The sequence below is a fragment of the Erinaceus europaeus genome, chromosome 13 (assembly GCF_950295315.1).
Source record: "Erinaceus europaeus chromosome 13, mEriEur2.1, whole genome shotgun sequence".
Classification (NCBI taxonomy): Eukaryota; Metazoa; Chordata; class Mammalia; order Eulipotyphla; family Erinaceidae; genus Erinaceus; species Erinaceus europaeus.
The window spans coordinates 43886462-43910899 of NC_080174.1; the positions used below are offsets into that span (position 1 = coordinate 43886462).

At 44.5% G+C, this 24438-nt stretch overlaps 1 protein-coding gene across 7 annotated transcripts in view; it reads left to right on the top strand.

Annotated features, from left to right (window-relative positions):
• Window positions 1-14534, top strand: part of RCC1 (regulator of chromosome condensation 1) — a 36825-nt gene extending 22291 nt beyond the window's left edge. For 3 of the 7 annotated variants that reach the window (XM_016187850.2, XM_007522429.3, XM_060205705.1), the window contains 10 exons: window positions 1975-2056; window positions 2605-2712; window positions 4364-4551; window positions 4732-4911; window positions 8904-9000; window positions 9113-9235; window positions 10696-10851; window positions 11268-11387; window positions 11726-11878; window positions 13428-14534. In XM_016187850.2, coding sequence (XP_016043336.1) covers window positions 1984-2056; window positions 2605-2712; window positions 4364-4551; window positions 4732-4911; window positions 8904-9000; window positions 9113-9235; window positions 10696-10851; window positions 11268-11387; window positions 11726-11878; window positions 13428-13603 — 1374 coding nt within the window. In that variant the 5' untranslated portion in view covers window positions 1975-1983 and the 3' untranslated portion in view covers window positions 13604-14534. The remainder of the gene's footprint in view (window positions 1-1974; window positions 2057-2604; window positions 2713-4363; window positions 4552-4731; window positions 4912-8903; window positions 9001-9112; window positions 9236-10695; window positions 10852-11267; window positions 11388-11725; window positions 11879-13427) is intronic. The other 4 variants (XM_060205708.1, XM_060205707.1, XM_060205706.1 and 1 more) reach the window with 2 other exon arrangements.
• Window positions 14535-24438: the final 9904 nt, after the last annotated feature.

The window sequence follows — 24438 nt, forward strand, 5'->3', positions numbered from 1 at the left end:
GGCTTGGGGGCGGCGCGGCGCGGCGCGGCGCGGGGCGGGGCGGGGCGGGGCGGGGGTCGCCTCGAGGCTGCGGCGCGGTATCCTGACTCCGGCCTCCCAGAGCTTTGCGCCTCTTCAGCCTTCCGCCGGCCACCGTCTCCCTGACCTTCCTTCCCGGTTTCCGCCGCCCGGCTTGTTGTGAAAGTTCCTGTCATCCCGGAACATTCATGAGCAGTGATTCTGACGTCTGCGGGAAGCTGTGGGCTTGGCTTGGTGTAGAAGAGGCGCCCAGTGGGACAGACCGCAGCAGCTCCGAGCCTGGCGCCCAGCAGGAGCTCAGCAGATGCTGCTGACAGCCGAGTCCTGCCTTCTGGGACCTTTGTCACAAAGTCTTCAAACAAGTGTCTGCCCCGGGGGGAGGGGCGAGCGGGAGAGAAAAGGGCTGCAGGAGAGCGAGCAGCTGCTGTGAGCGGAGGCGCTGTCTCCCTCTGCAGAAATGAGAGTGGTGGGGTCGCCGGGGGTCACGGAGACACCCCGCGCCTGGTGTCAGCCTGGTGTCAGTCGGTGTCCGTCACTCGAGTGAGAAGCCGAGACCCAGGCACGAGTGGCAGACTAGACACCAGGCGCTGGGTGAGCCTGTGGAGACGTGGGACCCCCCTACCTTGTGTGGCATGGGAGACCTTCCCCTGAGCTTCAGTTCTTTATTTATTTTGTAAAACAGAATGGTCACACCCTAGAGTATCCTAGGTGAGGCTGGCACAACATAGGTACCTGAGTTATTTGTGACTGTGATTTGAGATGGAGATATTTGTCTGTGGGTGACAGCTGGAGACAAAAGCTGTTCTCAGCCCAGACTTTCATTATCCAGTGAAGAAAATACCCCAGGAGTCGGGCGGTAGCGCAGCGGGTTAAGCGCATGTGGTGCAAAGCTCAAGGACCGGCGTAAGGATCCTGGTTGGAGATCCCGGCTCCCCACCTGCAGGAGAGTCGCTTCACAGGTGGTGAAGCAGGTCTGCAGGTGTCTGTTTTTCTCTCCCTCTCTCTGTCTTTCCCTCCTCTCTCCATCTCTCTGTCCTATCCAATAACAATAATAAGGGGCCAGGTGGTGGCACACCTCCCTGAGCGCACATTTACAATCCAGATTTAAGCCCCTTGTCTCCACCTGCAGGGGGAAAGCTTCACAAGTGGTGAAGCAGGGGCTGCAGGTGTCTCCTTGTCTCTCTCCCTCTCTGTCACCCAGTTCCCTCTCGATTTCTACTTGTCTTTATCCAATAAATAAATATGATTAAAAATTAAAAAAACAATAATAACAACAATAAAACAAGGGCAATAAAAGGGACAAAACAACCTCCAGGGCCAGTGGATTCCTAGTGCACCAAACCCAAGTGATAACCCTAGAGGCAAAAAAAAAAAAATACCCCTGGGGCCTGGGAAGATAGTACAGTGGTTACACAATAGACTTATGTGCCTGAGTCTCTTGGGTCCTAGGTTCAGTCTTCTGCACTACCATAAGCCAGTGTTCTGGTTATAGTGGGGAGGGCAGGGGAGGGGAGGGGACACCCACCCACCCAGAGTGGCTCTTGTGTAGTTTCTTGGGAAGAGGGTATCGCTTGCACACACAGAAGCCCTGGTAATCCCCAGCAGTGTGATCCAGCATAAAACAACTTTTTTTTTTTAAATCTTTATTTTATTGGATAGAGACAGCCAGAAATCAAGAGGGGGTGATAGAGAGGGAGAGAGACATAGAGACACCTGCAGCCCTGCTTCACCACTCATGAAGCTTTTCCCGGGTCCTTGCACACTGTAATACGTGCGCTCAACCAGATGCACCACCACCCGGCCCCATAAAACAACTTTTTAAGAAAGTGGGGGGAAGGGAGCCAGGTGGTGGCTTAACCTGCTGTGCTACCACCCAACTCACTTCTCTCACCTTTTATAGGATTTATGTTACCTAATTACCGTTTCTGAACTGGACTATATGGCTGGGTTTTTCAGGACAGTAAGATGCCACCCAAGCGCATAGCTAAAAGAAGGTCACCCCCAGAAGATGCCCTCCCCAAAAGCAAGAAGGTGAAGGGTAAGTCGGCCTTGATGTTTAACTGGGACTGAATCTGACACTGGGCTCCTTTATTGACCTTTAAAGTTGAGGGGCCTAGAATTCCAGGAACTTTATCCAACTGGAGGGTACCCTGTTCATTGAATCTTTGGGATGTTTAATGGGGTAGAGACTTGCCTAAAAACAGGCAGCACTGGGGAAAGGGGGAAAGAAGGGGGAAAAAAGACCCTGGGGACCCCCTCCTCCCCATGCAATAATGCATTATGGTGAGGCATATTGACTTTCAGACTTGGGTTCAAGTTCTAACTCTGACACTTTCTAGCTGTGTAACTAAGTATTGTAACCTCACTGAGCTTGGATTACCCTATTTGCAAAGTGGAGATGAAAATAGTACTGACCTCACTGGACCGTTGTGAGAATTAAATGTGATGTTCTGGCAGCATTGAGGGAGGTGGTTTCTTCTCTTGGGACCCTGAAGGGATGTAGGAAAGAGAGGGAGAAAGATACACCCCCAACCTGGGAGGGGAGTACTATGGACCCATACTCAGACAAGTGTCTGTCTTTTGCAGACCATCGTAACCAGGCAGTGAGGGCCGTTGCTTCACACCGTGTTCCAGGTGTCCACTCCTGCCAGAGTGCCTGCAGGCCCAGCCCTCCTGACCAGAAAACCCGACCAGGTGGCTTCCTGCTTTATGTGCCCTCTGCCCACCCAGCAGCAGTGGCCCTGGCAGTGATGGCCACGACCTGACGAGTGGGGTGGGGTCTGAACCCCATTGGTTGGAGGTGGCCACCATTGACCAGCAGATGGCTTGTTACTATCCCCTAGTCAGCCTGAAGTTCTCTGCAAATACTTCGTTGGCTCCTATTCTTCCTGCCCTTTCCTCTCCAGTTGCCGGTTGTCCGCAGATAGGGACAGAAGGGGCCAGTTTTCCTATGTGAATGTGAGTTAAATCACAGCCTGGGAATGAAGGCTATAGACTGTGATACAGCTCCTGTAGCCTCCTTTAGTTTCAGTGCAAAATGCTGCTTGTGAAAGTTACCTAACTTTTTCAGAGGTTCTGTTTCTACTCCCTATAAAATGTGGTTCTAAATAAGGAAGACCCATAGTATAGTTCAGAGAACTGCAGAACCATTTCATATTAGTGGAGTAAGCAGTCAGAAGAGTAGACATTACCAAGAACTTACAGCTAACCCTGAAAATTCTTGTGTCCTCACCAAGATTCATTTCACATGTGTCTCCTTATTTCCATATGCCCAGGCATTAATCATCACCCTAGGGGCTAGATGGTGGTGCACCTGGTTGAATGCACATGTTACAATGCTCGAGGACCCAGGTTCAAGCTGGGGTCTCCATCTGCTGGGAGAAAAATTTGTGAGTGGTGAAGCAGTGCTGCAGATGTCTCACTTTTTCCCTTTTTAAAAATTTTATTATTTTTCGAGAGAAATGGAGAGAGGAGGGGAAGACAGAGAGGGGGAGAGAAAGACACCTGCAGACCTGCTTCACTGCTTGTGAAGCGACTTCCCTGCAGGTGGGGAGCCGGGGACTTGAACCGGGATTCTTATGCCGGTCCTTGTGCTTTGTGCCATGTGTGCTTAACCCGCTGCGCTACCGCCCGACTCCCCCTAAAAATTTTAATATTTATTTTCCCTTTTATTGCCCTTGTTTTTCATTGTTGTTGTAGTTATTATTGATGTTGTCGTCGTTAGATAGGACAGAGAAATAGAGAAGTGAACACGGGGAGAAAAAGACACCTGCAGACCTGCTTCACCTCCCTCTTTCTCCCTTTCTATCTCCCCTTACTCTCTCAGTTTCTGGCTGTCTATCCAATAAACAAAGATAATTAAAAAATTAATCATCAGGGAGTCAGGTAGTGCAGTGGGTTAAGCGCACGTGGCGCAATGCACAAGGACCGGCGTAAGGATCCCAGTTCCGAGCCCCCGGCTCCCCACCTTCAGGGGAGTCGCTTCATAGGCAGTGAAGCAGGTCTGCAGCTGTCTGTCTTTCTCTCCCCTTCTGTCTCCCCCCCCCCCATTTCTCTCTGTTCTATCCAACAATGACGACAACAATAATAACAAGGGCAACAAAAGGGAATAAATAAATATTAAATATTTTAAAAAGTTAATCGTCAACCTATGAGATAGGTACTTTTGTTGTCCCCAGTGCACAGATGAGGAAAGTTAGGCTCCAAAAGGTCATGTTAATGGCCTGTGACAGAACACGGACTTGAACCCAGGTCTTTGTGATCCCAGATCCTATGCAGTGACCTCCTTAATACCGCATCATCCTACATACTCAGGGACTGTTTTCTTCACCCCCCCCCCCCCCAGTCTCACATAGGTCCCACAACACAGAGCCAGGCTTGGTGCTGACACTGGGCCAGGGCGACGTGGGCCAGCTGGGGTTGGGCGAGAATGTGATGGAGAGGAAGAAGCCAGCCCTGGTGCCCATTCCGGAAGATATTGTGCAGGTTGAGGCTGGGGGCATGCACACAGTGTGTCTAAGCAAAAGTGGCCAGGTAGGTGTGGCTGTGCAAGATTGGTTGGGGCCTGGCCTGGCCTGGGTGGGTGTGTAGTTGCTTGGGGCTGGAGCTTTGTGAACCTCTCACATTATTCTGTGGAGATGGAGGTGGTTAGCTGAGCAGGCTGTAACCTAAATATCAATGGACTTTGCACTAGTGGGAACATCTTGTGCACAGGTCTACTCCTTTGGCTGCAATGATGAAGGTGCCCTTGGAAGAGATACATCAATGGAAGGCTCAGAGATGATCCCAGGGAAAGTAGAACTACAAGAGAAGGTGGTACAGGTGTCAGCAGGAGACAGTCACACAGCAGCTCTCACTGAAGATGGCCGTGTCTTCCTCTGGGGCTCCTTCCGGGTGAGATAATCTGGAAGACTGCGTGGAACCTTGACAGGCTGAATTCAGGATTGTTAGGCCAATAAAATAGCTGACCTGGATAGTGTGCCTGTTTTGCTATTCAGGCCTGGCACACACCAAATTAGAGGAAGCTTCTATATTCTAGTGTCTGCCTGCCTGTCTGTCTTTCTCTCTCTCTCTGAAAAATCAGCCTAGAGTGGTGAAGACACAGCAACAAAAAACAAACTTTAAAAAAAAATTTTAATACATTTTCCCTTTTGTTGCCCTTATTCTTTTAATGTTGTAGTTATTATTGTTATTGATATTGTTGTTGGATAGGACAGAGATAAATGGAGAAAGATGGGGAAGACGGGGGAGAGAAAGATAGATTACTGCAGACCTGCTTCATCCCCTGTGAAGCGACACCCCTGCAGGTGGGAACCTGGGGGCTCGAACCAGGATCCTTACGCTGGTCCTTGCGCTTTGTACCACCTGCGCTTAACCCACTGCGCTACTGCCTGACTCCCTATTTAATTAAAAAATTAAAAAAATATATTTAGTCCCTTTTGTTGCCCTTGTTTTATTGTTATTGATGTTGTTGTTGGATAGGATAAAGAGAAATGGAGAGAGGAGGGGAAGACAGAGAAGGGGAGAGAAAGACACCTGCAGACCTGCATCACCGCCTGTGAAGCGACTCTCTGCAGGTGGGGAGCCAGGGGCTCAAACCGGGATCCTTACTCAAGTCCTTGAGCTTTGTGCCACCTACATTTAACCCACTATGCTACCTACCAACTCCCTATTTATTTAATTTTTAAATCTTGTTTATTTATTTTACCAGAGCACTGCCCAACTCTGGTTTATGGTGGTGCTGGGGGTTGAATCTGGAACTCTGGTTTATGGTGGTGCTGGGGGTTGAATCTGGAACCTTTGGTGCCTCAGGCGTGAAAGGCTTTTTGTGGGGGTTGGGCGGTTATGCAGTGGGTTAAATGCACATGGCACAAAACACAAGGACCGGCATAAAGATCTCGGTTCGAGCCCTGGCTCCTCACCTGCAGGGGAGTCACTTCACAGGCAGTGAAGCAGGTCTGCAAGTGTCTCTTTCTCTCCCTTTCTCTATCTTCCCATCCTCTCTCCATTTCTCTCTGACCTATCCAACAATGTTGACATCAATAACTACAACAAAACAATAAGGGCAACAAAAGGGAAAATAAGTAATCAAAAAAAAACTTTAAGGCTCTTTGCATAACCATTGTGCTGTCTTCCCAGCCCCACTGTATTTATTTAAAAAGTAAAAAAAAATGTAGCTATCTTCAGCATGTAAATTGTTTTGTACTTTATGTTGTAATGTCAAAAGTAGAGGAGTAACTGGGAGATAGTTCATACAGTAATAGACTGTACACTTTGTCTGTTATGCTCAAGTACCCCAGTTTGATCCTCCTGACTTGCACTGCACAGTTCAGCAATCCTCTGTGTGTCTCTCCTTCTCTGTCTCTAAAAAAAAGTCTGTCAGGAGTGGTGAAATCATGCGGGCATTGAGAGATCTAGCAATAATACTATTGAACAAAAACAGTTAAGGAATCTAGTGCCAGCAAGATATCTCTCTCTCTCTCTCTCTCTTAATATTCCCACAGCAGGGAGTTGGGTGGTGGCAGGAGGCACAAGGACCAGCATAAGGATCCCAGTTTGAGCCCCCCAGGTTCCCACCTGCAGAGGGGTCGCAAGTCTGCAGGTGTCTTGTGTTTCTCTCTCCCTCTCTGTCCTTCTCTCCTCTCTCCATCTCTCTCTGTCCTATCCAACATCAATGACAACAGTAACAACAACAATAACAACGGTAAACAACAAGGGCAAAAAGGAAATAAAATAGCCTCCAGGAGCAGTGGATATTTGTAGTGCAGGCACTGAGTCCTGGCGATGACCCTGGAGGCCAAAATAAATAAATATTTTAAAAAGGAAAAAAAATTCCCACAACAAAATGGGTTCATCTTTTAAAAAAATATTTATTTTAATTTTTTCCTTTTTGTTGTCCTTGTTTTATTCTTGTAGTTACTATTATTGATGTTGTTTTTGGATAGGACAGAGAGAAATGGAGAGAGATGGGGAAGATAGAGGGGGAGTAAAAGACATTTGCAGAGCTGCTTCACCACTTGTGAAGCAACTCCCCTGCAGGTGGGGAGCCGGGGGCTCGAACCAGGATCCTTACACCTGGGTTGATTTTTTTTTTTTTTTTAATATTTACTTATTGGACAGAGACATCCAGAAATCAATTGGGGAGGGGGTGATAGGGAGAGAGACAGACACCTGCAGCTCTGCTTCACCACTCGTGCAGGTGAGGACCAGGGGCTCAAACCTGTGTGCGTGTGCATTGTAACTTACACTCAACCAAGTATGCAACCTTGTGGCCCCATCAGCAAGATGATCTCACTTGAATATTAACCACTTTATCATACATACAACCCAGGTTCAAGCTCAGCCCCCACAGCACTGGAGGAGGTTTTGGTGCTTTGGTACCTTTCTCTTTATTTGGAATGTTGTTCAGAGTGCTAAATCACTGGTGATGACAAAGAGGGTAAAGACTTCTGCCAAAGATAGAGATATAGTTACTGTTTATCTATTTTATTTTTTGTCTCCAGGATTATCCTGGAGCTCTGTACCTGCACTACAGATCAACTGCTCTTGGAAGCCTTTTTTTTTTTTTCTTCCACTTTATTCAATAGGACAGATGGTCTCAGGGAAAGTAGAACTACAAGAGAAGGTTCTAGTTTGTGTACAGGTTGAAAGGGAAGGGGAAGATAGAGAGGAGAGAGAAAGAGACACCAGTTTACCTGCTTCACCACTTGTGAAACAACCCCCCTCCCCCCGTAAGTGGGGAGCCCAGGTTAAAAAAAAAAGGCATCTTTGCACTTAAAACTATGTGCTCTTAACTGGATGTTCCTGGACTCCATTTTCCCCCATATTTGTTACCCTTGTTATTGTTGTTAGATAGGATGGGGGGGAGATAGGCACCTGCAGACCTGCTTCACTGCCTGTGAAGCGACCCCCATGCAGGTGGGGATCTGGGGGCTCGAACTGGGATCCTTACTCTGGTTCTTGCTCTTTGCACCACGTGCACTTAGCCCACTGCACTACTGCCCAACCCCCCAGTTTAATTATTTTTATGGAGCATTTCAGACACATGAAAGTAACCAGAGTTATAAATTGATCTCCATTTATTTAACAGTTAGCAACTTCTGGAAAAACCTGTTTCCTTTTCTCTGTCCATCCTCCCACTCCTAGGTTTCTTTTTTTTCTTTTTTTGTGTGTGTGTGTGTATGTTTGTGTGTGTTCTGGTATTCACTGTGGCTTCATTGCTTTGGGCCAAATTTTGTCATATATATATAAAGGCAGGGAAAGTCAACACATCACTGAAATAGCCCCCATTACGATGAGAACCTGACTTGAACCCTGAGTCTGGTGCATGGCAAAACAAGTGCACTTCTGCTTAAACTCTTCTGCCAGCTGTTCCTTTGTTATTTTTTTTTTTCTTTTTAGATGGATAACTTTTTTTTTTTTTTAAGATTTTTTTTTTATGAGAAAGATAGGAGGAGGGAGAAAGAACCAGTTATCACTCTGTCACATGTGCTGCCGGGGATCGAACTCAGGACCTCATGCTTGAGAGTCCAAAGCTTTATCACTGTGCCACCTCCCGGGCACCTTTTTTTTTTTTTTTTTTTTCTTTTTTAAGCCAGAGGAGCACTGCTCATCTTTGACATTGACTTATGTTCGTACCTGGGATTGAACCTAGAATGTCCAGTGTCTCAGACATGAAAGCCTGTCGCATAACCACTTTACTATTTCTTCACCCCTTTTTCATTTTAATGTCAATCACATAAATAACTCACTTACAAGTATTTTAAGTATATGACTGATCCCTGCCCACCTCTGCATCCCCAAGTGTTACCAATGCCCTTATCAAGACATCTCAGCCTGCCTGCAGTTGTGCATCTGAGTGATTAGCACTCCTCCTTCCCTTTCAGGACAATAATGGTGTGATTGGACTCTTGGAGCCCATGAAGAAGAGCATGGTGCCTGTGCAGGTGCAGCTGAGTATGCCTGTGGTAAAGGTGGCCTCAGGTGAGTCTGGAGGCACTTATTCTGGACAGGAATTAGAGATCCTGGTTTCGGCGGTTGCCTTACTCTAGCCTCAGAGAGAATCCTATAATCCCTGCCTTCCTCTCATCCTCAGGAAATGACCACTTGGTGATGCTGACAACCGATGGTGACCTCTACACTCTGGGCTGTGGGGAGCAGGGCCAGCTGGGCCGTGTGCCTGAATTATTTGCAAACCGTGGGGGCCGTCAGGGCCTCGGTAAGTATCTTAGGTTCCTCTTGAGTAGATAGCTTGGCAGTTAGAGCTCAAAGAAAGGCATAAATGACAGATTCATTGCATGTATTCAGTTTTGTATCTGAAGGATTTGTGGTGATGGTAAAGAACTAGACTTTTGGGGTTGGGAGACTGCACGAACACCCAGCTTTGAGCCGCCAGCAGCATGTGGGAGCACCATGCATAGCATCAGGGACACTTCATCAAAAGCGGAACTCTGTACCCTCTCTCTTGTCTCCTCTGTCCCTACCTAAAAACAAACAAACAAACAAAACCACTGGAAGCCCAGCAGTGAAATATCATAGGTACAAAGCTCCAGTGTGCCGAGCTCCCCCCCCCCAGTCCTGTAACTTTGAGATACTTCACAGCAGGACTAGATGTGTGAGGTCCCAGGGAGTCAGGCAGTGGCGCAGCGGGTTAAGTGCATGTGGCACAAAGCGCAAGGACCTGCATGAGGATACGGGAAGCCCCTGGCTTCCCACTTGCAGGGGAGTCGCTTCACAGGTGGTGAGCAGGTCTGCGGGTGTCTTATCTTTCCCCTTTCCGTCTTCCCCTCCTCTGTCCATCTCTCTCTGTCCTATCCAACAACAATGACATCAGTAACAATAGCAGTAATAACTACTACAACAATAAAACAAGGGCAACAAAAAGGAAATAAATACTTAAAAAAAAAAAAGATGTGTGAGGTCCCAGGTTCAGTCCCTGGTACTGCATATGCTAAGTCTTTGAAAAATAAAAGAGAGATGTCAGTGGAGGGAGGGAGGAAAGAGGGAAACTCAGATTCTAGACTACCTTGGTTTCTAACAGCTACTGGCTGTGGACATAGTTTTCTTACCTCTGAAAACACTTCAATGAGTTGATGGAAGTTGGAAGTTAAAGTGTGTTTATTTCTTTTACCAGAATACTGCTCAGCTCTGGTTTATGAAAATGTAGGGGATTGAACTTGGGACCTGGGGGCCTCAAGGATGAGAATGGTTTGCATAACCATTATGCTATCTTCCCCCACCCTTTAAAAAAAGTTCACTATTGGAATAGAGACAGAAATTGCGCAGGTAGGGGGAGATAGACAGGGAGAAGAGACAGAGACACATCTGCAGCCCTGCTTCACCACTCGTGAAACTTTCCCCCTACAGGTGGGACCAGGGATTTGAACCTGGGTCCTTGCACACTAATATGAGTGCTTACCTAGGTGCGCCATCACCTGGCCCTAAATGAATTAACTTAGAAAACATCTGGCATATTGTATATTTCATGAACAGTGTTAACCTCTTATAGCTATGGGATCATGACTACACTGCCCTCACTTTAGTTTCCTCCTCTAAAAGGAACAAGAGTCCCTGTTTAGTTTACCTCCAAGGGCTTTCGTACTGAAGGAGAAGCAGACACAGGACTGAGAGAAGAGAGGCTATTTCTGTCACTAACCCTGAACTCTTCTCTGTCTTCAGAACGACTCCTGGTTCCCAAATGTGTGATGCTGAAATCCAGGGGAAGTCGGGGTCATGTGAAATTCCAGGATGCCTTTTGTGGTGCCTACTTCACCTTTGCTATCTCCTGTGAGGGTCATGTATATGGTTTCGGTCTTTCCAACTACCATCAGCTTGGTGAGTGCTAGGCCCAACATCAGCGTGACCTAGGTTATTATTCTGGCTCCACCACTCATTTGTCGTGCATCCTTAGTAAGGTCACCTCAGAGCCACAGTTTGTCATCTGTACTGTGAGACTATAAATACCCTGATTGAGGTGGAGTGGCTTTACTCAGTGGGAGAGGCTGACAGGTCAGCACAACCCAGGAGTTAGCACAGAGGCTACTAAGGGCCCAGGAGATGGTGCCCTGATTATGGTACTGAACTTGGTTTGGTACTTCAGTCCAGTCCCTGGCATCCCACATGCCAGAATGATGCTCTGGTGCTCTTTCACTCTCTCCCCCTATTTTGTATTAATATATTTTAATCAAGAAAATGACAGATACTTGGGCACCTTCACCCCTGACAGCTCTGTCCTGATCTTCCCCCCTCAGGAACTTCAGGCACAGAATCTTGCTTCATACCCCAGAATCTGACATCCTTCAAGAACTCCACCAAGTCATGGGTGGGCTTCTCTGGTGGCCAGCACCATACAGTCTGCATGGATTCGGAAGGTGGAATCTCTGGGTCCTTTTGGGGGGTCTGGGAGTGGAGTGTTCCCCAGTCACAGGCCTGGTCATACTACTCAGACCTTAGAGCTTGGAACTTGGTTGGACATGCTCCATGGGTTGGGCCGGGTATGGGCTCAGGAGACTTAGTCCGATCTCCAGAGTCCTAGACCTCTTCCAGCAGTGAGTTCAGTTGAATCTTATGGAAAGAGTCATATCCTTCTCCACTCACCAGCTGGGAAGAAACACCACCATGGGAGTAGGGGCAATTTTCAAAGGTACAGGAGATCAGCTGACTTACTGGAGCACAGCCTCTGCTGCTACTCATCTCTCTTCTCCCACAGGAAAAGCGTACAGCCTGGGCCGTGCTGAGTATGGGCGGCTGGGCCTTGGGGAGGGTGCTGAAGAGAAGAGCATACCTACTCTCATCTCCAGGCTTCCTGCTGTCTCCTCAGTGGCTTGTGGAGCCTCTGTGGGATATGCTGTGACCAAAGATGGTGAGCGGGACTATGATTTTTTTCTAATTAACTTGATTTATTTATTGAATAGACACAGCCAGAAATAGGGAATGGGGGGAGAGAAGGAGAGAAGCAGACACCTACAGTACTTTAAGTTATTTTTTTTTTAGTAGAGGGCCAGGTGGTGGCACAGCTGGTTAAGAACATGCATTACGGTGCACAAGGACCCAGTTTCAAGCCCCTGGTCACCATCTGCAGGGTGCACAAGTGGTAAAGCAGGGCTGCAGGTGTCTTACTGTCTCTTTCCCCTCTATCCCTTCTCCTCCCTCAATTTTTATCTCTAAGAATAAGTAAATATATTTATATAAATTTTTATCTCTAACAATAAATAAATTAATATATATATGTATATATAATTGCAACCAGTGTTATTGCTGGGCTTCAGTGCCTGTATAACAAATCCACTGACCATTCCAGCAGCCATTTTTTTGTTGTTGTTGTTATTGCATAGAGACAGAGAAATTGAGAGAGAAGGGGGAGATAGAGTGGAAGAGAGACACCTGCAGACCTGCTTCACCACCTGTGAAGCAACTCCCCTGCAGGTGGGGAGCTGGGAGCTCGAACCAGGATCATAAACGGTCCTTGCGCTTTGCGCCATGTGCGCTTAACCCACTGCACTACAGCCCAACTCCCAAGAAAGATTTATTTTTACCAGAGTACTGCTAAGCTCTGACTTATAGTAATTCTGGGGGTTGAATCTGGGTCCTCTGGTGCCCCAGGCATGGTCTTCTATATAAACCACTAAATTATTTCCTCTGGTGATGTTTAGAATTGTATTAAGAGAAGAATGCTTAGAAGCTTTGAAGTCTGGAGTTGATGGACATACTTAACTTGAGGAGGTGGTAGTTAAATGTACTTTTTTTTTAATTGCATAGACAGAAAATGAGAGGGAAAGGGGGAGAAATAGAGAAGTCTGTAGCTCTGTTTCACAGCTTGCAAAACTTTTACCCTGCAGGTGGGACCAGAGGCTTGAACCTGGGTCCTTTTGAGTTAGTAACATATATACTCTACCAGATGTACCACTGCCCAGTCCATATGTTTTAATATTGATTTATTGATTGATTGGAAGGGAGACCTAGAGCATCTCTATTGCACAAAGTATGTGAGGGTTCAAACTCAGGACCTCATTCTTATAAGTCACACACTTTATATGCTATACTATCTCCCAAGCTGAAAAATTCATCTAGCAAAGGACTAGGCCCTAGACACATTCATAGAAGTCTCAAAATAGACTTATTTGGGGGGATGGCTGGTTGTGTGGGGGCTTGAGGAGTGGCCACTCTTATAAAGCCTTTCCTAGGAGCAGGGAGAAGTCTGGTAATGTGTAAGGACTGTGGTCTCTAGCTGATAAAGCCCTTTTACCCTTCACCTTGGCTTCTTCAGTTTTGCTAATCTAGAGGCTGTCCTGTGACATTGCCAGACTGCTGGAAGTCAAGGCTAAAATTCATCCATATGTCCCAGGATTCTGACATCGAAGATTCTGGCTAGGAATCCTGTAGACAGCTGCCACTGTTTCTCTTCCATGCAGGTCGTGTTTTTGCCTGGGGCATGGGCACCAACTACCAGCTAGGCACAGGACAGGAAGAGGATGCATGGAGCCCCGTGGAGATGACTGGTAAACAGCTGGAGAACCGAGTAGTCTTATCTGTGTCCAGTGGTGGCCAGCACACAGTCTTACTGGTCAAGGACAAGCAACAGAGCTGATGAAGCCTCCAAGGGCCTGACTCCTGGCCCCCTCTGCTCCCTCTCAGAACAGGGAAGCCATAAGGACTACAGATTTCAGCAGGCCGCCCCGACCCTGAATACTCTGTCATCTCCTGCCTTTTTCCAGAACAGAAGAACAGAACAGAGAATCCTTTTCCTCTTTTCCTTATTCCTTTCCAAAATCATCCTGGGATCTGCAGGATGAAGAAGGGGAGGAGATGATGGGAAAGGGGAAAGAGGGTGTTTTGTCTTAAGAACATTGCTCATCTGAGAGCTGTGTGGCCAGCCCTTTCCTCCTCAGCTCCACTGGCTATGGTCCCAGCTGAACCTGCTTTTGCCTACCAAAAACCACAACTCTGTCCCCTGGAGTTAGGTGCTCCATCAGCTTCACTCTGGTTGTGCACCACTCCTTCCTTTCAGTCAGACAAACAGTACAGTCACTAGATCCAGATGCCATGGATCTGTGGCTGGGGAGAACTGGAGAAGGAACAGGGCTACCTGGTGGTGGGCAGCCCCACGCCAAATATTTGGCCCTGAACAGATACCCTGGAGGGAAAAAAGAAAATCTGCATTTGATCAAGAAAAAAGCCAATCAGCCTTTCTCTCAGAAGCACAAAACATTCTTTCCTTCAGACATTTCCTGCTTTATCCAATCCTTCCAACATGCCTCACCTTCAAGGCCTCAGATCTGGAAAGGAAGCTTTGCCTGCAGGGCAGGACATACTGGGAGGGGGGAGGGGGCCTTTATAAACAAATTTATACCTGGAATGAGAGTGGTATGAGGGTGAGGAGGGGTGGAGAGGCTGGTCCCTAGAAAGGAAAGCAGCAGCTTGTATACTGGCTAAGAAAATAGAAAACACTTTTTAAAAAAATGTATTTTGGAGGAAAGTGGAAACCTTTTAACACTTTTAATAAATTAGAGTTTTATAAATGAGGCTACTTGTTTTCTGCACTCCCCTACCCATTTAGTACATGCTGTTGAGGGACAGAATAAACTCATGCCTTGAATATGTTCAAGGCTAGGACTTAGGTGATGTCAGGATGTCCTGATACGTGCTAGTCAGTTGCTGATGAGACCAAAGAGAAAAGGGTTGATTGAATTTATTTACTTTATATCACTGGAATTTTTTAAGCTTTTATTTTATTATTTTTAATTTATTTCTTTATTGGGGAATTAATGTTTTACATTCAACAGTAAATACAATAGTTTGTACATGCATAACATTCCCCAGTTTCCCGTTTAACAATACAACTCCCACTAGGTCCTCTGAATCCTTCCTGGACCTGTATTCTCCCCACCCACCCACTTCAGAGTCTTCAACTTTGGTACAATACGCCAATTCCATTTCAGGTTTTACTTGTGCTTTCTTTTCTGATCTTGTTTTTCAACTTTTGCCTGAGAGTGAGATCATCCCATATTCATCCTTCTGTTTCTGACTTATTTCACTCAACATGAATTTTTCAAGGTCCATCCAAGATCGGCTGAAAACGGTGAAGTCACCATTTTTTACGGCTGAGTAGTACTCTATTGTGTGTATATATACCACAACTTGCTCAGCCACTCATCTGTTGTTGGACACCTGGGTTGCTACCAGGTTTTGGCTATTCCAAATTGTGCTGCCAAGAACATATGTTTACACAGATCTTTTTGGATGGGTGTGTTGGGTTCCTTAGGCTATATCCCCAGGAGAGGAATTGCAGGGTCATAGGGTAGGTCCATTTCTAGCCTTCTGAGAGTTCTCCAGACTGTTCTCCACAGAGGTTGGACCAATTGACATTCCCACCAGCAGTGTAGGAGGGTTCCTTTGACCCCACACCCTCTCCAGCATTTGCTGCTGTTACCTTTTCTGATGTATGACATTCTCACAGGAGTGACGTGGTTGTCTTTATTTGCATTTCTCTGACAACCAGAGACTTGGAGCATTTTTTCATGTGTTTCTCAGCCTTTTGGATCTCTTCTATGGTGAATATTCTATCCAATTCCTCCCCCCATTTTTGGATGGGGTTATTTGTTGTCTTGTTGAGTCTGGCAAGCTCTTTATATATGTTGGTTATTAAACTCTTATCTGATGTGTGGCATGTAAAGATCTTCTCCCATTCTGTGAGGGGTCTCTTGATTTGGGTAGTGGTTTCTTTTGCTGTGAAGAAGCTTTTTAATTTGATGTAGTCCCATAGGTTTATACTTGCCTTAGTCTTCTTTGTAATTGGATTCGTTTCACTGAAAATGTCTTTAAAATTTATGTGGAGAAGTGTCGTATGCTTTACATTGGCTTGTTCTAGCCCTCCCCCTCCAAGAGAATTGGATGAGTCCTGTTAATTTCGCGGGCCTGCTTGGCCCCGCCCCAAGGGACCCCGGGAGAGGGTTCCGGAGTCCGAGAGTTCCTGAGTTCCCCAGTGACCGAGTTCCTGAGTTCCGGAGTTCGAGAGTGCGAGAGTTCGAGAGTTAGAGAGAGTGCTTGTGAGAGGGGTTCCTGAGTTGCAGAGTAAGAGTGCTTGCGCCGCCGCAAAGAGACAGCAGAGTTCTGTTTGGTGATTAGTTTGGTTTAGTTTATGAATCGTTGTTCCTGAATAAAGAAATACAGCTTCCCTGCCCAGCCGTTGTCTCCGCGTCTCTGTTACCCACCCGTGAAGCCAGCCCGCCCGGCAAGAGCCTCTGAAAATTTTAACAACAAATGGCGCCCAACGTGGGGCAACTGCATAGACCTGCGTTGTAGCGGGTGTCCCATAATTGCCTGATGTAAGCTCCTGTGTCGCTAGAATCCAATTGTCTGGGTGTAGGTGTTTAAGATTAAGGCATACCTGAAGGAATTGTGGTGTCATGCCTTTTTAAGAGAAGAGTTTTGCCAATATTTTCCTCTAAGTATTTGATTGTTTGTAGTCTAACATCCAAGTCCTTTCTGGGCTCTCAATTCTATTCCACTGGTCAGTGTGTCTATTCATGTTCCCGTACCAAGCAGTTTTGATGGCAATGGCCCTATAATACAATTTGAGATCTGGGAGTGTGATGCCTCCGGTTCTGTTCTGGTTTGGCAATTCTAGATTTTTTCCTGTTCCAGATAAACATTTGTAGCATTTTTTTCTATTCTCCTAAAAAATGTGGTTGGGATCTTGATGGGGATAGCATTAAATTTGTAGATGGTTCTGAGTAGTATATTCATTTTGATGATGTTAATTCTACTGACCCATGAACATGGAATATCTTTCCACTTCTTTGTGTCTTTTTCAATTTCCTTGAGTAGTGACTCATAATTTTCAGTATACAAGTCTTTCACTTCTTTGGTTAGGTTTACTCCTAGATACTTTATTGTTTTGTTGCTCTAGTAAAAGGAATTGATTTCTGGATTTCAATTTCTTCTAACTTAGTGTTTGCATAGAGGAATGCCACTGACTTTTGAATGTTAATTTTATAGCCTGACACCTTACTGTTTTGACTGATGATTTCCAAAAGCTTCTTGCTGGATTCCTTAGGTTTTTCCATGTATACTATCATGTCATCTGCAAATAAGGAGAGTTTAACTTCTTCTCTTCCGATCTGTATCCCTTGAATTCCTTGCTCCTGCCTGATTGCTATGGCAAGAACTTCCAACACTATGTTGAATAGTAATGGTGATAGTGGGCAGCCCTGTCTGGTACCTGATCTGAGGGGAAATGCTTCCAGTTTTTCACCATTGAGTATGATGTTGGCTGTAGGTTTGCTATATAGAGACTCCACTATCTTCAGGAATTTTCCATCTATTCCCATTTTTTGTAGTGTTTTGATCATAAAGGGATGTTGTATTTTGTCAAAGGCTTTTTCTGCATCTATTGATATGACCATGTGGTTTTTGGTCTTGCTTTTGTTGATGTGGTGGATCACATTGATTGATTTATGTATATTAAACCAACCTTGCATGCCTGGGATAAACCCCACTTGGTCATGATGAACAATCTTTTTGATATACTGCTGTATCTGGTTGGCTAGAATTTTGTTCAATATTTTCACATCTATGTTCATCAGAGATATTGGTCTGTAGTTTTCTTTTTTGGTTGTGTCCCTGTCTACTTTTGGTATCAAGAGTGATGTTAGCTTCATAGAAGCTGGCAGGGAGTATTCCAGTGTCTTCAATCTTCTGGAAGACTTTTAAAAGTAGAGGTATTAGTTCTTCTTTGAAGGTTTTGTAGAATTCATTTGTAAAACCATCTGGTCCAGGACTTTTATTTTTGGGGAGATTTTTGATAACTGTTTCAATTTCATTAGCTGTGATGGGCCTGTTCATGTTATCCACTTCTTCTTGACTTAGTTTTAGAAGTTGGTAGGTATCTAGGAAATGGTCCATTTCTTCCAAGTTCTCTAGCTTGGTGGCATATAGTTGTTCATAGAAGCCTCACATGATATGTTGAATTTCTGCAGTGTCTGTTGTGATATCTCCTCTTTCATTTACTATCCGATTTATTTGGGTCTTCTCCCTTTTTTATTTTGTGAGTCTGGCTAAAGGTTTGTCGATTTTGTTTACTCTTTCGAAGAACCAACATTTACTTTCGTTGATTTTTGTATGGTTTTCCTTTTCTCAGTGTTATTTATTTCTGCCCTAACTTTATTTTTATTTTTATTTTTTTTATTTTTATTTTTTTATTAAAGAAAGGATTAATTAACAAAACCATAGGGTAGGAGGGGTACAACACACAATTCCCACCGCCCAATCTCCATATCCCACCCCCTCCCCCGATAGCTTTCCCATTCTCTATCCCTCTGGGAGCATGGACCCAGGGTCATTGAGGGTTGCAGAAGGTAGAAGGTCTGGCTTCTGTAATTGCTTCCTCGCTGAACATGGGCGTTGACTGGTCGGTCCATACTCCCAGTCTGCCTCTCTCTTTCCCTAGTAGGATGGGTCTCTGGGGAAGCTGAGCTCCAGGACACATTGGTGGTGTCTTCAATCCAGGGAAGTCTGGCCGGCATCCTGATGACACCTGGAACCTGGTGACTGAAAAGAGAGTTAACATACAAAGCCAAACAAATTGTTGAGCAATCATGGACCCAAAGCTTGGAAAAGTGGAGAGGAAGTATTAGGGAGGTACTCACTGCAAACTAGTATACTTCTGCTTTCTTACTTTGGTGCCATACTCCAAACTCAGTCAATTTCTGCTTTGCGTTTCTACTTCTTTTTTTTTTTTTTTACATGCATAACATTCCCCAGATTCCCATTTAGCAATACAACCCCCACTATTTCATTCATCATTTTTCATGGACCTGTATTCTACCCACCCACCCCAGAGTCTTTTACTTTGGTGTAATATTCCAATTCCATTTCAGGTTCGACTTGTGTTTTCTTTTCTAATCTTGTTTTTCAACTTCGGCCTGAGAGTGAGATCATCCCAAATTCATCCTTCTGTTTCTGACTTATTTCACTCAACATGATTTTTTCAAGGTCCATCCAAGATTGGCTGAAAATGGTGAAGTCACCATTTTTTTACAGCTGAGTAGTATTCCATCGTGTATATATACCACAACTTGCTCAGCCACTCATCTGTTGTTGGACACCTGGGTTGCTTCCAGGTTTTGGCTATTACAAATTGTGCTGCCAAGAACATATGTGTACACAGATCTTTTTGGATGGATGTGTTGGGTTCCTTAGGATATATCCCTAGGAGGGGAATTGCAGGGTCATAGGGTAGGTCCATTTCTAGCCTTCTGAGAGTTCTCCAGACTGTTCTCCACAGAGGTTGGACCAATTGACATTCCCACCAGCAGTGCAGGAGGGTTCCTTTGACCCCACACCCTCTCCAGCATTTGCTGCTGTTACCTTTTCTGATGTGTGACATTCTCACAGGAGTGAAGTGATATCTCATTGTTGTCTCGATTTGCATTTCTCTGACAATCAGAGACTTGGAGCATTTTTTCATGTGTTTCTCGGCCTTTTGGATCTCTTCTGTGGTGAATATTCTGTCCAAGTCCTCCCCCCATTTTTGGATGGGGTTATTTGTTGTCTTGTTGTTGAGTCTGGCAAGCTCTTTATATATGTTGGTTATTAAACTCTTATCTGATGTTTGGCATGTAAAGATCTTCTCCCATTCTGTGAGGGGTCTCTTGATTTGGGTAGTGGTTTCTTTTGCTGTGAAGAAGCTTTTTAATTTGATGTAGTCCCATAGGTTTATACTTGCCTTAGTCTTCCTTGTAATTGGATTCGTTTCATTGAAAATGTCTTTAAAATTTATGCGGAAAAAAGTTCTTCCAATATTTTCCTCTAAGTATCTGATAGTTTCTGGTCTAACATCCAAGTCCTTGATCCACTTGGAATTTACTTTTGTATTTGGTGAAATACAGTGATTCAGCTTCATTCTTCTGCATGTTTCAACCCATTGTTTCCAACACCATTTGTTGAGGAGACTCTGCTTCCCCCATATAATAGTCTGGGCCCCTTTGTCAAAGATTAGATGTCCATAGGTGTGGGGCCTCATTTCTGGGCTCTCAATTCTATTCCACTGGTCAGTGTGTCTGTTCATGTTCCAGTACCAAGCAGTTTTGATGACAATGGCCCTATAATATAGTTTGAGATCTGGCAGTGTGATGCCTCCGGTTCTGTTCTTTTTTCTCAAGATTGTTTTGGCAATTCTAGGTCTTTTCTGGTTCCAGATAAACATTTGTAGCATTTGTTCTATTCTCCTAAAAAATGTGCTTGGGATCTTGATGGGGACTGCCCTAACTTTAGTGATTTCTGTCCTTCTGGTTGCTTTAGGGTTTCTTTGTTGTTCTTCTAGGTCTTTAAGATGTGCAATCAGGCTGTTTATTTGTGCTTTTTCTTGTTTCCTAATGTGTGCTTGTATAGCTATGAACTTCCCTCTTAGGTCTGCTTTAGCTGTGTCCCAAATATTTTGATAGCTTGTGTCTTCATTTTCATTGAACTCTTGAAACATTTTGATTTCTTCCTTGATTTCCTCTTTGACCCAGAAGTTGTTAAGAAGTGTACTGTTGAGCTTCCACATTTTGGCACTGTTACTAATCTTTTGTTGATTGTTAAGTGTTAGTTTAATTCTACTGTGGTCTGAGAAGATGCTTGGGATGATTTCAGTGCTCTTGAATTGGCTGATACTGTCTTTGTGGCCTAACATATGGTCTATCCTTGAGAATGATCCATGTGGATTTGAGTAAAATATGTATTCCAGTTTCTTGGGATGAATGACTCTGAAAATGTCCAATAGTTCTAGTTTATCTATCTCTTCATTTAGCTCCCTTATGTCTTTATTGATTTTCTGCCTGGATGATCTGTCAAGTTGAGATAATGGGGTGTTGAAGTCCCCTACTATGATTGTGTTACTGTTAATATATTGCTGTAGCTCTTTCAGTAGAAGTTGGATGTATTTAGATGGCTTCTCATTGGGTGCATAGATATTAATAATTGTTAAGTCCTCTTGATTGACTGATCCTCTGAGCATTAAGTAGTGTCCATTCCTATCTTTTTTAATCTTATCTATTTTAAAGTCTATCGTGTCAGATATGAGAATAGCTGTTCCTGCCCTTTTTTGTGGGCCATTGGCTTGAATGATAGTTTTCCATCCTTTCACTTTAAGTCTGTGTTTGTCTTGTTGCGTTAGGTGAGTTTCCTGTAGACAACATATTGTTGGGTTGTGTTTTCTGACCCATCTTCCTACTCTGTGTCTTTTAATAGGTGAATTCAGGCCATTGACATTTATTGATATCAAAGATTGAAGATATTTTAACGCCATCCTTGTAGAGTTTTAGAGTGTTTTGATATATGTCCTATTTGTGGTGGTTTTGTTGTTTATAGGAGACCTTTCAGAACTTCTTTCAGGGCAGGCTTGGTGATGGTTGCTTCCTTCAACTGTTGCTTGTCTGAGAAGGTTTTGATGCTTCCATCTAGTCTGAATGACAGTCTAGCAGGATATAGTATTCTTGGCTGAAAGCCTTTCTCATTGAGCACTCGATAGATATCTTGCCATTCTCTTCTGGCCTGTAGTGTTTGTATGGAGAAGTCTGCTGCTAATCTTATGGGTTTTCCTTTATAGGTGACTCTTTGTTTTTCTTTTGCAGCCTTGAGGATCCTTTCTTTATCTTTATTCCTTTCCATTCTAAGTATGATAGTCTTGGTGTCTTTAGGTCTGGGTTAATTCTGTTTGGGACCCTCTGGGCTTCTTGAATCTTTATGTCTTTGATGTTGTCTAGACTAGAGAAATTTTCAGCTATTATGGCCTGGAAAATGCTTTCTTCCTCTGGTATGCCAATAATGCGTATATTGTTTCTTTTGAAGTCATCCCATAGGACTCTGTTGTTGTTTTCAGCATCTCTTAATCTCTTTTTGAGATCTCTTACTTCTTTTTTAGTTGTCTCTAATTCATCCTCAATCTTGCTAATTCTGTCTTCAGCCTCATAGATTCTATTCTCTCTGCCCTCTACTGCTTTCTGGAGTTCATCTATTTTGTTTCCCTGCTCTGATACTGTTTTAGCTTGTTCAGCTAGTTGCATTCTTAGCTCAGCGATTTCCAGCTTTCAGCTAATAACCTTGAGATAATTAGTATTTTCTTCCATATTCTCATTTGTTGTTCCTGCATTTCTGATTACAATGTTTTCAAATTCTTTACTCACTCCTGTTATTATTTCCTTAGCTAATGTTTGGATGTTGAACTCGTTTTGTGCTTCACCCTCTGGAGGACTTTTAGCTGGACTCTTGTCCTGGTTGGATTCTCCAATATTTTTTCTTGTTGTTTTAACCATTTTATATATTATGTTATGAGTTCCCTTTATCAGTACTTTTCAAATTATTGATCACTATTGCCTGGATTGACTTGTGTCTAAGTAAGTTAATTAAAGGGTTCACAGTGGTGGATGTTAACAGTTGTTTCAATCCCTGAGTTGGAGCTCAGTGGTTTAAAAGCCTCTTTTTTTTTTTTTTCTTTTTCTTCCCTGTAGGCTGTGGGAGCCTGAGGGCTTTTAAACTATCAATAGGCTTCTTAGCTTAATCACTGACTCCTGACCAAGAGATAAAGCAGGGTTTGGCAGAGATAATCCAGTGGTTATGCAAAGAGACTTTCACAGCCCCTCAGCTATGCCACTGAGGTATAGGTCTTCTCCTGAGTTTCCTGGTTAGATCTCTGTGCCCTGGTGTCCCTCCCTGTCGCAGCTCCAGATTCTGAGGGTAGTAGCAATGGAGACTCAGTTTCAGTTGGTGAGTCTCTGGGGAGTCCTCTCCTTCCTTAAGCTGTCCCCTTGTTGGTGGAGCAGACTGGAGGTGGTGTCTCAACTGATAAACTGCTAAACTGTTAGCAGTCACTTAATCTCTCCTTAGGCTCCTCTCTCCTCTCTGTCACCAGCCATGTGTGTTTGTACTCACGGGTGATTTACTGGGTTCCTGTGGTCATTCTAGTCCTGTCTTGTTTCGGTCCCGGGGGTCTCCTTTCATCACCGGAATTTTATTTTAGCTATGCTGTATGACATGAGAGAGAGGAGGAAAAGAAGGAACTTTATTGGGCAGCAGAGACAGCATAATGGTTATGCAAATAGACTCTCATGCCTGAGGCTTTGAAGTTCCAGGTTCAATCCCCTGCACTACCATAAAGCAAAGCTGAGCATTGCTCTGTTTCTCTGTTGTGTGTGTGTCTCTCTGCAACTCTCTCAAAAATAAAATAAATAAAAATTTTTTAAATAACTAGCTTTTTTTAAAAAAAGAAGGAACTTTTAGTTCAGAGTTCGTGCTTTCCCTCCATTTGCAAACTTATATACTATTGAAACAGACAGGTTATTCTCTACAGAGGGAAAAATAGATCCTATCAACACTTTATTATTAATATTTTAAGTCAGGCATCTGCTTAGCTTTGACTTATTGTGGTGGCAATTATACCTGGTATCTCAGAACCTCAGGCATGAAGGCCTGTTGTACTGTGCTATTGCCCCAGCCTGGTTTTTGTTCACTGCTGTCGGCTTAGTTTTTCAAATAGAGTAAAAAAGGCACAGCACTGAACTTTCCCCAGTATGGTGAGGGGAAGACTAACGAAAACACTTGTCTATGAGAAATTAAAGTAATTCCTAAGATTATGGTTTAACCAAAATATCTTTTTATTTCCGTGGTCCGGGAGGTCGCGCAATGGATAAACCATCAGACTCTCAGGCATGAGGTCCTGAGTTCAATCCCCGGCAGCATATGTACCAGAGTGATGTCTGGCTCTTTCTCTCTCTTCCTATGTTTCTCATTAATAAATAAATAAAATCTTTTAAAAAATTAAAAAAAATATGTATCTTTTTATTTCCAATTCAAGATATGTTGGTGGGAGGTAAGCATAATGGTCATGCAGAAACTCATGCCTGAGGCTGGAAAGCCCTAGGTTCCCTGGATCATGATCAGCCTGAGCTCCAGGACTGAGAGCTGCTCTGTTACAAGAAGGAAACAAACAAAAAAAAAAAAAAGCACAACGCAACGACTGGCTTAAGGATTCTGGTTCGAGCCCCCAACTCTTCACAGGCGGTGAAGCAGGTCTGCAGGTGTCTAATCTTTTTTTTTTTTTAAATTTTTATTTATTTTCCCTTATTGTCCTTGTTTTATTGTTGTAGTTGTTGATATCGTCGTTGTTGGACAGGAGAGAGACAAAGGGAGAAAGGAGGGGAAGACAGACACCTGCAGACCTGCTTCACCATCTGTGAAGCGACTCCCCGATAGGTGGGGAGCCGGGGCCTCGAACCCGGATTCTTATGCGAGTCCTTGCCCTTCGTGCCACATGCACTTAACCCGCTGCAGTACCTCCTGACTCCCAGGTGTCTGTCTTTCTCTCCCCCTCTCTGTTTCCCCCTCCTCTCTCCATTTCTCTCTGTCCTAACAACGACAACATCAATAACAGCAACAATAAAATAT